The sequence below is a fragment of the Eretmochelys imbricata genome, chromosome 16 (genome assembly GCF_965152235.1).
Source record: "Eretmochelys imbricata isolate rEreImb1 chromosome 16, rEreImb1.hap1, whole genome shotgun sequence".
In the NCBI taxonomy this organism is placed as follows: domain Eukaryota; kingdom Metazoa; phylum Chordata; order Testudines; family Cheloniidae; genus Eretmochelys; species Eretmochelys imbricata.
The window spans coordinates 16671952-16686847 of NC_135587.1; the positions used below are offsets into that span (position 1 = coordinate 16671952).

At 55.2% G+C, this 14896-nt stretch overlaps 1 protein-coding gene across 1 annotated transcript in view; it reads right to left on the reverse strand.

Moving 5' to 3' along the window:
• Positions 1-2553: 2553 nt before the first annotated feature.
• FIBCD1 (fibrinogen C domain containing 1) overlaps positions 2554-14896 on the reverse strand; it is a 38105-nt gene continuing 25762 nt past the window's right edge. The window contains exons 5-7 of the mRNA XM_077835979.1: positions 6206-6302; positions 3574-3753; positions 2554-2813 (exon numbers count right to left, since the gene is read on the reverse strand). Coding sequence (XP_077692105.1) covers positions 2554-2813; positions 3574-3753; positions 6206-6302 — 537 coding nt within the window. The remainder of the gene's footprint in view (positions 2814-3573; positions 3754-6205; positions 6303-14896) is intronic.

Below are 14896 nucleotides of genomic sequence, written 5' to 3' on the forward strand. Positions count from 1 at the left end.
TGGCACCGCTGAGTTGCAGGGATGATGTCTCCAGAGTGATGCCCCACAAACTGGAAGGCTTTGAGCATTTTTGTGTGGTTTGGCATTAAACAAAATCCAAACGAGTTCCTGATTGAGACACCTGTCTCTAGCATGCTCAGGTCTGGCACTAAGGGGATGGGGGAGGGGCTTCCTTCTCATGCACCATTTAACCCTTTCACACCACAGCGTTCAGCAGCACGCCCTACCATTAGAGATTCCAGTACAGACAGAATATGGCCCAATTGTCTCCCGTGTCCTGCAGAGCAGATGGGGATGGAGCTCTCCTGTGCTGGCAGGGCTCTGCTCCATCCTCAGCATCTCAGGCAGGAGCAGGAGCGTTCCCATTTTCCCCTCCCCTCTCTTTCATTGTAAGCAGCTGGACGTCTACCTGCGCCATGGCTTCTGCAGAGTGCTGCCGACAAAGCAAAGCCCTGAACGCTGGGGATTGGGCCCGGAGAAACCTGGGCAAGGATTCTGCTGCTGACCATGTGGCTTGACTCTGAACAGCTTGGGCTATGAAGTGCCTCCTTGACAAGGGAGCAGGAGGACTGGCTGTGACTTACGCATTCCACACAATGGCTCCTCTCAATCCTCTTGGCTCGTCCCTGTTCTCCGTGACGTCCCAGAGAACAAGAATTCTTGGAGCCCCTCTGTCACCAGCTGTCTGGTCTGGTCAGCATGAAGCACCGGCCGCTGGGATGGGGCTGCGACGCGGTTAGCCACGCCTCACAGATATTACACCTGGCTCAGGGTTTGGGCGGGGGGAGGTTTTAAAACCTTCATGGGATTTGAAGAAATGAAAGGCTTGAATATCTGCAGGTGTATAAGCCAGAGCAAGGTTTGTGTGGGCTGGAAATGAAGGCCAGCTCCCCATCCTCTGCACCTAGAGGACAGGGGCAGGGATCCCCCCATGGAGAACCAGCGGTTCTTCCCTGCAGCCAGCCTCTGATGGAGCTGGGGGAAGATCACGGCTACCGTACAGCTAAGGTCACATTTCCACAAAGGGGGTCTGGGTTTGCCCCCTTCCGAGTGGGTTTGGTCGGCAAAAAGACTCCATGAAACGTAACCCCTAAGCGTTGCCTGGGAGTGACAGCTGGCTCCCCGCTTGCAGCCCTCCCACCTCCAACGCTGCAGTCATGAGCTTTGCCCCACCGCCTTGGCCAACCATCCCTTCTGAGGGGTCCAGCCAATACTCTCTGGGTGTCTGTTGCAAGCACACCCACGTGGGATGTAGCGATGCAGCGAGCCCGATGGGGCCAGGAGAGCTGGCGGACTGTTTGGGGTCACCTCCTCCTCAGTTCCAAGATTGAATTACTGTCTCCCCCCCCCCGCCCCCGGCCTGGAATTGCAGACTGCGGGAGGGTTAGTCGTTGCTGGGCCTGGGAACGTCACTGGGACAGAGGCTGCAGCTGCTGAGCGTCAGCAGAAACTGGATTTGGGATGCGGGGCCATTTTGAATGGGAGGAGGAATTGCTCATCAGTCCAGAGGCACACCCGGGCTAAACTGCAGCAGAAAGCTAGGCCAGGTGCCGTATCCCCCCCGCCCCGGATAGATACAACCCTACTCCCTGATGAAAACTTGACACCCCATTGCCAGTGGAGCCTTGGAGCCAGAAAGCGAGTGGCTGGTGGGGAGGAGGCAGCTCCAGTGAACCCAGGGTGGGTACAAAGAATCTGCGCTGCCCCCTTTCTGCGGTCTTTGTGTGCCATCTGCTGAGCCCCTGGGGCTGCAGTTTATACATGCCACCCTTACGGCGTCAGCTGGGGCCCCTGCCAGCCCAGCCCTCTTGTTCTGTGCTGGGAGCCCAGCTCAGTGCAGGGAATCAACACGGCAGGCGGACGGGGGGGGTGGGGGGGGTCTTCTAACGGCCCAGCTGGTATTGCGTGCAGGGGCTGGGAGTGGGGCCTCCTAGGTTCTGTCCCCGCACCAGCTCTCCAACGCCTGTCCCCATGGCTTGCCCTTCTCGGTGCCTGCTGTACCCCCTTGGCAAAACCCACCAGGAACTACAGGCCAGCCGCTGCCTCCAGGGACTGTCACTAACAGCTCAGTCGCCTCGCGACGGGTCGAGTCTCTCCACGCCCTCCCGGGGCTTTCCCAAGGGATCTTCACGGGCCGCCTCGCTGGAGCTGCCCTGTAATGACAAGCCAAGGCCCAGCAGGTCCAGGCGGCTCCCCACCGTGGCACACACCTGAGCCCAGGGTGCCGCTGGATTGTTGGAAGGGGGGAGGCAAAACACAGGGGGGCCGACTCCACCGCCAGGGGGGTGCGCGTCCTTGGAGGTGCTCGGAGCAAGGAGGCAACAGCGACCGCCTCTCCCCTTGGACGCACCCTCAGAGGAAGAGCCACCCCTCCCCTGGTAGGGGGCTCCCACTGGGCCCCCCGTCCCGCTGCTGACAGCGCGGCCCAGAGCGGTGCATTATCAGAGGGGCTTTTCACCCTGGCTGCCCCCGACTCACGGACAAGACGACACCGAGCTGTGGGGGAGGGGGAGAGGGAGGAAAAGGGGGCAGGGGAGGGGTCGTGCCGTTGGGCTAATTCTCCTCTCTGACAGGCCGGGCCTTCATCTCGGTGAATTTGAGGGAGTACTGCCAGCCGGTCCAGGAGGACCACTCGATGCCGTCGGCGTAGGAGCTGTGGTGGCCCTTGAGGTACTGCCCGTTGAGGTTGGAGGTGTGGCAGTTACGGTACCACCAGGCCCCGCGGTAGAAGGCGGCGCAGTTGTTCTCCGAATGGTCGTTGTCCAGGTCTTTGGTGGTGAACTTCATGCCATTGTGCTTCAGGAAGGAGTCCCCTGCCGGGCGAGGGGAGAGCGGCCATCAGCAAAGCCCCTGCCCATCGCTGCTGGGCCCCGCTCCCGCCCCAGCCCTGCTTTTCAGCCTCCCGCATTCCCTAGACTCAGCCTCAAGCCAGCTTCCCTTGTTGAACGGATACGTGCGGGAGCGGGCGCAGGTCCGGCCTCAGCTTGGATTCCAGCCGCCTGTCTAGAGCCCCAGGCAAAGCCGCAGTTTGCACCAGCGCAGTGAGCGGCTCTGGTGCAAACAGCGGCTTGGAGCGGCTTTGCCTCTCTGCCCTCTGGGTCTGCCCTGGTGACGGAGGCCTTGGAGGTCAGGGACTCGAGAGAGTGAGAGAGGCTGAGCAGAGCCAGGAGCAACAAGCTGTGCAAACTCCCCTTATTGCTACAGTCCTGCAAAGGCAATTCCGGTCCCACCAGTTGCTCCCCCTGCTAGTCCACTTTTAGGCTCCCAAATGCTTTGCTGATGTACCTCACTCCTGACCCCACTGCCCGCCATCCCAGGCCTCCCTAGGGCTGGTGTGAGCTTGTTTTCCTCCCTGTAGCAATATGGAATGAATGGCAAAGGTTGGGGCTCATCAAAGGCAAAAGGCTGTGGGACTCAACGCAGCGACAGCAGGGAGGGGTCTGGCTGCAGACGGCTCTGACACAGCCCCACAGAAACGAGGCCTTATCTCCCCTTCCCACCTCGTTCTCCCCGAGCAATGTGCTCTGGGCGGGGTGGGGACCGGGGAGCGACCCGTGAGCAGCACAGACCGACCTGCTGTTCCGGAATAGTCTGCGATGGTGACCGGGTAGCCGTCCTCCTCCGGGTCCACGGAGAACAGGCCCACGCCGAAGGTGCCGTACTGGGCGAAGGCCGTGCCGTTGTCGAAGTCCTCCAGGTCGATGCGCAGCTCGTAGCTGGCCTGCGTGGTCAGGGCGTGGAGCCGCGCCAGCCCTGTGGTGGTAAAGCAGGAGTCAGTCGCGGGCACTGGCAGCAGGCTCACCACGGACCTGTGAGTAATGAATGCTGGGCAGACAGCAGAATGCTTCGGCCGCCACCCCGCCCTGGGTGACCCTCCTGAAAGGGGAGATGGGGAGCAGAACTGAGGGACAGAGGGAGCAAACATGAGGCTCCCCCAAACAGGCCGCTCCTCATCTCCAGAGACGGGGGGGGCGTCCTTCGTCCAGCTGAGTTCAACCTGTCAGGTTAACAATCCACTGCAGCCAAAGCAACCCCCCCAGTCCCTACAGGGGTGGTGAAGGACGGGGCTTTTTCTGCATGTCAGTCCTGGCTTGGGGAGCAGATCCTCTCTCCCGGACACGCCAGCACATGCGGGGAGCTCTGCAGTCCGTTTGCTCATCTACTAATGAAGAGGCTATTTAATTAAATGTCTCAGGAGCCGTCAGTGGCAATAAGTGACGCTTCCCAAGGTGAGTCTGGGTCTCTTTCAATTCTCTCCCTTCCCCGCTGCCTGTTTCCAGGATTCGAGGCCGTGCTCACCTTGCGGAGCAGAGAGCATGCTGTGGTGGCTCTGGAAGCACCTGGTGAGTTCCACCTATGCCCTGGGGTGGGGAGAGGGGCCCTCCACACTGCAGCTCCTGGCTTCAGCTGCTGAGCTGGGGCTTGCCCTGGTGGGAGCGCTCAGCATGCATTGCAGCAGGGGGCTGTGCCCGCAGGACCGGGGGAGGCGGGCACTCCTAAGGGGTTGCCCTGACATCTCACTGAGCAATCATCCTTTGGAGATTTCACTCCTAGGAGTCGGGGGAGGAGGGGAAGGGTCTTTAAAGACAACCCGGAGCTGCCTGTTAGCAGGAGCTGGTTTTAAAGTATCACACAGGTGCAATTGTATTGAGAGACTTAACATCTTCCTGCCAGCCAGTGGCGACTCTGCCTCCCCACCTCCTCCCCACCCACAGCCTCGCTCTGCTGTTCAGAAACGGAGGCCAGGTGCCTCCTTTCCACAGCTCAAGTGTGGCCCTTGGCTTGTTTGCTACTGATTCCCTCCCCCCTGAACCTCCTCTCCTGAACCAGCAGTCCAGCCCCAGCCCTTCACTGGTCAGCTGCTATTAGCCCCCGAGACAGCCAGACACACACACACAGAGCAAGCCCCTTTAACAGGCCCGCACACACTTTAATTAGTAGCTCCTCTCCTGCCGGCATGGCTGGCACAGGGCTCCTGCATGGGGGAGCCCTCAGATAGCGCCCCTGGCCCTAACCAGATTCAGAAGCACACACACACACACACACACACATCCCCGGAGGTCCTGGGCCCCACTGCGCAGCAGCCGCCCTGCTCTGCGTTTGCATCAGGATACCAACCATGCCTGGGTGTCCATGCGGCAGGGATGGCTAGTAAGGGGCTGGGCTGAGCGTGCTGGTTGCTGAGCAGCTCGCCTCACCCTTTGTGAAGTTTTTGGCGTCCGTTTCCTCAGCCTCAGGGAGGGCCAAAGAGCCCCGGAGGCCTCTGCTCGGCTCGTCTGCTTCCTCCTGCGCTCCTGTGGTTGCAGCATCCCCGCCTGGCAGTGCAGCGGGCACAGGGAGTGAGATCCCTGCAATGCCACCTGAGCCCCGGGCCCCCTGCCTGCCGGCCGCGAGCTCCCTTGGGAATACCAGCACCTCGGCACAGAGCAGAGGGCCAGGTCGTTTGACAGGGGCTCTTGTAGGACGTAGGGGGTGGTACGGCCTGCAGGGGTTGGCTTTTCTTGTCTCCGCTGGGCCATAACCTAGAGTCTCTGGGCAATACCCCCAAGGGGCCAAACTCTGCCCCACCCCGAGGTAATGCTGTGACTTTGATAGTTACCCCAGGGATGGATTTGGCCCTGAGTTTTTTAGGCCGGCTTTCTGTGTTGGAGTTGGACCCGCTTGACTGCGTACCAGGCCCTGTTCTGCTAATGGGGATTCTCCTGTCGCTCAAGAGGCTTCAGGAGTAGGAGGCTCTGCTGAGTGGATTAGTCACAGCCACACGGCATTGGGCACAAGGTATTTAGCCACCTCACACAGCATCCTATTGTCTCCAGCTCCCCCCTACCCACCCCGCCTTCATATCTGCAGAAAGGGGAGTGGGCTGCTATTAGCCACAATAAACCCTCTCCTGCTGTCTCCAGATTGGGCCCCAGCCCTGCCCCAGGTCTCCGCTGTTGCCAGGAGGAAAGGTGCATTTTCCCCTTCCCCCAGTGCTCTCTAGCACTGTGGATCCCAGTGGGTCCAACCCACATGTGCAACCTCCATTCCCCTCCCCAGTTGCTGGTTCGATACATCAAAGGACTTTTCTGTTCTTCTCCCTAGATAAAATACCATGGACGAGAAAAGCAAGCCCCCCCCCTTCCCCCCAACATGCCAAGGAGAATTTAAAAGGACCCTGGGCCGATGGTTTTGCTAGCCTGTGCAGTGGGCTGGAGTGGCGTACCTAGCCAGTGCTCTCCAGTCAGCTTCCCGAATCCATCCCGGTACGCTTCCCATCCGCGGAAGAAATTCACCGAGCCGTCCTCCCGCCGCTGGAAAACCTGGGGAAACAAAAGGCGCAGCCAGCGCCGGATTTAGGGGCAGGGGGCACCAGGCTCGGGGTGCTGTTGGGTATTCAAAAGTGTAACAAATGGAAAGGAGGGTGCCAAAGACACTCTCCACTTGGGGCGCCATTTGGTCTAGGGCCAGCTCTGGGCACAGCAGCTAGGAAGTGAGAGTTCGGAGCCCGTCCCCACTGCCAGCAGTTCCCATGAGGAGCCAGGCATCCCGCTGCCTTTTCCATGGCATGGCTCTCTGCAGAGCTGTCTCGCTCCAGGAGCGCTTTATCAGACTTGGGCGCAAATCAAACCCTGTACACTCGCTAATTACATTGGAACTATGGCGTGTAAGGGGACGTGCCATGTCATTGTCGCCCATCTCCTAGGGATGGGAGAATCAGCTCAGAGCAAAGAATTCACTTGTTGTCTTGCCCAGAACGCCAACTTTCATTGGTGTCTGAAACCCCCTGGGTTAACGTCAATAAAAACGGGTCCTTCTGCCTGTACAATGATGCCACCCAGGGGAGGACACAGAAGCATCAGTTTGCAAAACAGCCAGTGCTCATGACTGAGTGAGTGCATGATCAGTGGCTGGGCTGGGGGTTGGGATAGCTCAGTGGTTTTTGAGCATTGGGCTGCTAAACCCAGGGTTGTGAGTTCAATCCTTGAGGGGGCCATTTAGGGATCTGGGGCAAAAATAAGGGACGGTACTTGGTATGGTCCTGCTTTGAGCAGGGGGTTGGACTAGAGGACCTCCAGAGGTCCCTTCCAACCCTAATATTCTATGATCACAGGAGACCCAGCCAAGATCTGGGTCCCCTGTGCTCAATGCTGTACCCTCACAGAGTAAGAGACTGACCCTGCCCCAAAAAACTTACATGCTAAGTAGATGTGACAGCCAAAGGCGGAAGGAAGGGCAAATGTCATTATTCTCATATTACAGGTGGGGAACTGGGGCACCGAGAGATCAAGCGAGTTGCCCAAGGTCACGTAGCAAGTCTGTGGCACAGCGGGGAATTGAAACCATGTCTCCTGAGCGTCAAGAGCCCTAGCCCTGAACTACTTGCTGGTCAGGTAAATCCTGCAGAGCTGCTTTATTTTACTCCCATAAATGGATCCAGAGTTAAGTGACCGGGGAAATCCAACTGTTAAGCATTCATCACCAACAGGATCTCTGCTCTGTGTTTGGTAGCTGCCTAGTGATCAGGATGTAACTCCTGAAGCTGGGGTAAAGTATTGATTTCCAAGGACACTCACCCAGGAATTGTGCCCTGCTGTGTGTGTACCAAGCTGGATTTATTTGTAACTATCCACCGGACAATGCAGATGAACGATTCTCAAGTCTGTGGGTTTTTCCTCTCTAGCTAGCTACTTACGTCTCCTCCCTGTAATATCTGAATGCATGGGCTTATCAGTTTTCAGACACATTCAATCTATCTAAGATCCTTATAGGGTTCCTGTTACCACAATCTCTGAGCCTCTCACAAGCTCTAATATATTTATCTCCACAACCCCTCTATGAGATGCAAAAGTGCTATTATCCCTGTTATATGGGTGGGGAAACTGAGGCACAGAGCAACTATTGACAGGAAGTCTGTGGCAGAGCAGGGAATGGAACCTGGGTCTCCTAAGGGCCAGGCTAAAGCCCTAACCACTGATCCATCCTTCCTCTTTCTGAATGAGCTGCAGCCATGCAGTGACTCCCCTTCTTTGCATGTGAATGTGGGGATCTGGCTGAGGAGCAGCCGTTCCCCCAGCCTCCTGGCAGGCAAAGACCCATCTCCATGAACATTTGTCAGTGAGAAGGGGCACGCTGACCATGGTATGGCCAAAGTGATGCTCCCCAGCAACGCTTTGGTGCTGAGAATTAGCAAAAGAAGCAACCCAAACCACCAGCAGCTCCCCCTCCGCTCACTCTCTCAGAGCTGGGGCTGTGAGCTGGGGTGGACTCTCCTGATATGGCCCCCTCAGAACTGGGGTCAGATGGAGCCAAGATGTCCTTATATAAAAGCTGCTTCCCCCAGCAGCTGGCTTGGGTGCCCGTGATCTTTGGCTGATGAACCTTCGGTCTCTCACATGTTAATATATTGTCCCCTTGTGTTTTTTTCCCTTCTATTTTATCGTTGGACTAAAGCATCAGCTATCGACAGGGATCCAGAAAATGCGGCCTCTTGTCTCACCACTGCATTTAATTAAGCCTCTGGCCCCTGATTAACTCTGTTCAGCTTGGCCAGTTCAGTCTCATAGACTCATAGTTATTAAGGTCAGAGGGGACCATTATGATCATCTAGTCTGACTCCTGCACAATGCAGGCCACAGAATCTCACCCACCCACTCCTGCATTAAACTTCTCACCTATGTCTGAGCTATTGAAGTCCTCAAATCGTGGTTTAAAGACTTCAAGGTGCAGAGAATCCTCCAGCAAGTGAACCGTGCCCCATGCTACAGAGGAAGGTGAAAACCCCCCAGGGCGTCTTCCAATCTGCCCTGGAGGAAAATTCCTTCCTGACCCCAAATGTGGCGATCAGCTGAACCCTGAGCATGTGGGCAAGATTCACCAGCCAGACACCCAGGAAAGAATTCTCTGGAGTAACTCAGATCCCACCCCATCTAACATCCCATCACAGGCCATTGGGCCTATTTACCATGAATAGTTAATGATCAATTAATTGCCAAAATCATGTTATCCCATCATACCATCCCCTCCATAAACTCATCAAGCTTCCTATCCCTCTGATATATTTATAGATAGCAATCACATCTCCTCTCAGCCTTCTTTTGGTTAGGCTAAACAAGCCAAGCTCCTTGAGTGTCCTGTCGTAAGACAAGTTTTCCATTCCTCGGATCATCCTAGTAGCCGTTCTCTGTACCGGTTCCAGTTTGAATTCATCCTTCTTAAACATGGGAGACCAGAACTGCACACAGTATTTCAAGTGAGGTCTCACCAGTGCCTTGTATAATGGTACTAACACCTCCTTATCTCTACTGGAAATACCTCGCCTGATGCATCCCAAGACCGCATTAGCTTTTTTCACGGCCATATCACATTGGCGGCTCATAGTCATCCTATGATCAACCAATACTCCAAGGTCCTTCTCTTCCTCCGTTACTTCTAATTGATGCGTCCCCAGCTTATAATTAAAATTCTTGTTATTAATCCCTAAATGCATGACCTTACACTTCTCGCTATTAAATTTCATCCTATTACTATTACTCCAGTTTACAAGGTCATCCAGATCCTCCTGTATGATATCCTGGTCCTTCTCTAAATTGGCAATACCTCCCAGCTTTGTATCATCCGCAAACTTTATTAGCACACTCCCACTTTTTGTGCCGAGATCAGTAATGAAAAGATTAAATAAGATTGGTCCCCAAAGCGATCCCTGAGGAACTCCAATGGTAACCTCCCTCCAGCCTGACAGTTCACCTTTCAGTATGACCCGCTGTAGTCTCCCCTTTAACCAATTCCTTATCCACCTTTCAATTTTCATATTGATCACCATCTTTTCCAATTTAACTAATAATTCCCCGTGTGGCACCGTATCGAATGCCTTACTGAAATCTAGGTAAATTAGATCCACTGCGTTTCCTTTGTCTAAAAAATCTGTTACTTTCTCAAAGTCTGTCTGGAGGAGAACAAAAGGAGGCCTGACTTCCAAAAGTGCTGAGTGTCCACAACATCAGCTGAGGTCACTGGGAGGCGTGGGCTCTCAGCATTTCTGGAAATCTGGCCTAGATGCAGTGAGATCTGGAGGTTAAAGCACAGGTCTGTGTTCACTTCCTGGGTGATCTCGGGCAAGTCAGTGAAACTCTATGTATTTCATTTCTCTATTGGTGTGTCAAGGTGTGAAGTGCAGGAATGGAGCAGGGAGGGACAAAGGGGATTTCAAGTCACCTATCCACTCCCACAGCCTGGGGATGGCATGGTCCCATGATATTAGTTAGAGCAGCCCTGGGGTTGCTCTAACTTAGGCTTTGCTTCATGTGACTCCCGGTAGCAGTGCACTCTGGCAGGGCCTCCCCCTCCCTCCCCAAGGCCATTACTGTCCAGTAGTCAGACACCAGTGAGCCAAACCCCTTTGTGCAGGGGGTGTTCCCATCAGGATGGCATAAAGAGGCCTTGGCACAATGGTGAGTTGGCCCCTACTCTCTAAATACATCACAGGGATAATGCCAGGGAGGGGAGGAGTTATTTAAGTTAAGTGCCAAGGTGGACACGAACAAATGGATATAAACTGGCCATCAACAAGTTTAGGCTTGAAATTAGGCAAAGGTTTCGAACCATCAGAGGAGTGAAGTTCTGGAACCGCCCTGGGGCAAAAAAACTAACTGGCTTCAAGACTGAGCGTGATAAGTTTATGGAGGGGGTGGTATAATTAGACTGCTTACAATGGCATGTAGCCAATCTGCGACTGCTAGCGGCAAATATCTCCGATGGCTGGTGATGGGACACTAGCTGGGGAGGGCTCTGAGTTACTACAGAGAATTTTTTCCTGGTGTCTGGCTGGTGAGTCTTGCCCACATGCTTAGGGTCTAACTGATCACTATATTTGGGGTCGGGAAGGAATTTTCCCTTGGGTCAGATTGGAAGAGACGCTGGGAGGTTTTCGCCTTCCTCTGCAGCAAGGGACATGGGTCACTTGTAGGTTTAAACTAGTGTAAATGGTGGATTCTCTGTAACTTGAAGTTTAAACTGTGATTTGAGGACTTCAGTAACTCAGCCAGAGGTTAGGGGTCTGTTACAGGAGTGGGTGGGTAAAGTTCTGTGGCCTGCGATGTGCATGGGGGTCAGACTAGCTAATCACGGTGGTCCCTCTGGCCCTAAAGTCTATGAGTTTAGAGCTTCCACATCTGTTGAATGGGGATGTAGCTGCCCTTCTCAATGGGGTGGGTTGAGATGCGAGATCAGATTGTACCCTTGCATGCCCTGGTGTAAATCCAGAGTCCCTCCGGATGGCCATCGGGGTCACTTGGCAGGGAGTCTGGCCCTCGGATGAAGGGTGCCCCAGCAGTGCCTGCTGATTGGGTTAATGCTGGGCATTTCTGCCATTAGCTGCACACCCAGCTCCTGTGCACTCCCTCAGGGCTCACCCTGAGCAGATGGGTAACTTCAGCCAGCTGATCTGGCCATGTTTCTGGCAGCATTGATACAGCACCACTGGTGTGCATCACCCCCTGCACAGGCTTCTCCAGCAAGACCCTGCAAGCAAGCTTTTGGCAGAGGTCTGCTGTCCCGACTTAAGGGTAGCGTATGGCAGGCGTGGGGGTGGGGGTGGGGGTGCTGCATGGAAGAGGTGGCCAGCGCTCCCTCTGATCCATGCTGTACTTACCTTCTAGAATTAGAGCCTTAATTTTTATCCTTGCACTGAGCACTTGAGAAGCTGCAGTTAAGCCCTTTTAAAAGGGCTTTCGTTGGACTCAGCTGACGGGAGGAGGCCGCTTGGCTGGAAAGGGGCCCAAAGCTGATTTCCAGGAGGGATGTTGGCTCCGATTGGCTGCCATGATCCTGTGCGCAGAGGGAGGGAGCAGGGCAGGGGCAGAGGCAGCCATGAGGCTCCCCTTTAAGCTGCTTTGACCTTAACTTGTAACTAGGCCAGTTGTCTGTGCGCTGCTCAGGGCAGCGAGGGGCCCATCTTCACCAGCTCAGGGCCCCAGGAGGGCTTGGCGATTAGAGAGATGCTCTGGCAGCTTAGCGACATGCAGAGTTCTCTCAAGAAACACCGCGGTGGGTATCAACACACCTTCCTGATCCTCCGGAGTCCTGAGCAGGGTTCATCGCCGTGGTGGGGACAGCTGGTGCTGGGGACTAGTGGCCAGAGCAAGGGGCTAGAAGCAGGAACTCCTAGGTTCTATTGTGGATCAGAGCAGGAGTCGCTGCTAGTTGGGGCAGGGGACTGGGGAGAGTTTCTAATGGTTGGAGTAGGGGAAAGGGAATCCTGCTTCGGCCATTGGCCGTGCCCCCACTCAGTGCCTCGGTTTCCCCCCCACTTTGAGATCCTTACATGACACAGGCTACTTGAGTGCAGAGTATTAGTCCATGGCCCTGCTTGTGGTTGGGTCCATGCTGGTCTCTGCTGTGAGAGCACAGATCACAGTGAGCCTTCTCGGGTGAGGTGTTGTCTGTGGGGGTGTGCGGGCCATGGGGTGGGGCACAGAGCGAGGAGAGGAACAGCATCTGGCTGGCTGATGTACCCAGAACTGAGGGTTCCTGTGTCTGAATTCAGGGGCTGAGATGTCCGCTCCTAGCCTAGTGAGGAGAGGGTTCGGCTGCCCTGCAGCTGAAGCCAGAGCAGGGGGCTGAGGAGAGTGGTGGAAATCTAGCCAGGGGAGAAGGGAGATAGCAGGCTGAGGCATGTGGGAGAGATGGGGCAGGTGTGGGGGAATGCTGTTGCTCTAGGTCTCTCCAGCCTGAGGGAGGCAGGCAGGCAGGCAGCAAACAAGCCAAGGGGGGTGGGGGAGCATAATATTTGCTGTAGCTTCAGCAGCTCCATCGCTGCTCTTCTCCAGCTCATAAAATATGGATCTCCCCCTCTTAAGCAAAAAGGATTTGTTCCCCTTCCCATTAAAGTCAGAGCTGAAATATTTATCTTTCCTGCTTACCGTCACCTACTCTGCCTGGAGTCACTCGCCTTTCGATTGTCACTGTAGAGTTACTGGTGCGCAAAGCACCATCCCTGGGAGCTGTAGCGGGGCCCGGGCAAAGGACAGCGAGATAAATAAATCACCAGGCCCCAAACCATTGGCAGCACAGCAATGCCCAGCATCCCTGGGTGTGGGGACTCCCTCTCCATCCAAACCGGGTCCCCTTCCTCATCGCTTGAGTCTGGGGTGGGGTTGATTAGTTTTGGTCCGTGCCCAGCGCTCTCCGGGTCAGGCGGGTGGAGTGACAGTGTGCTAGAAATGGATTTGCCGGAGTCCCAGACCACACACTGCCATTCTGGGCCCTTCCCCCGTGCACCGTGTGGCCAAGTCTCTGACACCAGCCTGCCTTGTTTGCTTTGGGATACAGAGCAGTCCCGAGCTGCAGGATCTCCTCTGAAGCCCTTGCCCTAAAGGAGCCCCGGTGCTCACAGAGAATTTGCAAAGGCTTCCAACGCAGGAAGTAGCAGCCCGGTTTTCTGAAGGCCTGCTTGGATACCCTCCTTAGTCATACGATTGTTACTCCACTAAATGACACGAGGTGTTAATCAAAGGTGTGGAGGGATGTCACCCGCCCAGGCAGTAGGATTTGGGTCAGCTGGTAACGTACTTCCTGCCAGGAGCCTGGTGCAGTCATTAAATGCAGGTGAGTGCAATGCTACCTTGCAGGGAGTGTGAAAACGATTAAGCCCCACACTCAGATAAGAAATCTCACATTCCAGTTCCAATCTGCACCAGTCAGAGAGGAGAGCTCTGGGCCCGGGACACCCAAAGAGGTTGTATGAGGGAAGGTAACGGCTGATGGGCCGTTAAAGAGAGAACAATATGGAGTCCACCTGAATCTGGGATTCATAAATACCTTGCTCCTACTGCAGCCAGGAGAAGTTTGGGCCTCTCCCCTCCAGCAGGTGCCCTTTTAGAATATGTTTTAATCCTCATTATTAACTGTTATTACAATAGCACCCAGATGCCCCAGCAGAGGTTGGGACCTCACTGTCCTAGGGAATGGACACACCTGGCCTGCAGAGAGTATAACTTAAACAGGGAAGATGAAGGAGAAACTGAGACACAGGGCAGGCACGTGACTTGCTGAAGGTCACCCAACAGGTCAGTGGCAGAGCCAGGAATAAGAACCCGGGTCTCCTGAATCCCAGTTCAGTGCTGTACCCACTAGGCCACCCTACCAGCATTCACTCCCTTTTCACGCTGTAAATCTGACCCACTGTGCTGCAGGTTGCGAGTTATTTGGCCTCCATGCCCTATACATCTGACCAGACACATGGCAGAAGGCAGCAGGGGAGCCTCTTTCTCCAGTCAGACACCAAGTCAGCACCGGCACCAACTGGGCTGTAGCAGGTAAGGAACCCAGGGGCCACTGGAAGGCAGTGATAACAGTGTGAAAGCCCCTGGCCTGGACTCATGGGCTGGGATTGGTTTCCCCCTCTAGTCTGGCCTGCCCCCTGCCCTGATGTCCTTGAGATGTGCTGACTAGTATGCCTGGGCTAGAGCCTTGGAGGAATCCAATTTCTTTGCTGGCCTGGTCTTTGTCTCTGAGCCTTGCATGCGACCCCGGGCTTAGCTCAACAGCTCTCCAGTGAAACTGGTTCAGCCACTGCCAGCACATCCACCCACCCGTATGCAAATATCCCCACATGTCAAAAGGAATAGCTTAAAAAAATCAATCCCAGGCTGCATGACTCCAAGTGATGTGTATGACTTTACTGCAGCCTCCGTGACTCAACACCCCAAGGACCCAACACCCCCACACATTGCCCCCCTGCTTCCAGCTGAGCCTGACACCTCTTTCATCCCTGAGTCACTGATACTAGCAGTGTGCAAAGTTCAGTAACCTTCAATAGCCAAGTAGGGATAGCCCCAGATGGGGAAACTGAGGCACAGAGAGGGGCCATGCCTTGCCCAAGGCCACCCAGCGTGTCAATGGCAGAGCGAACCCCAGA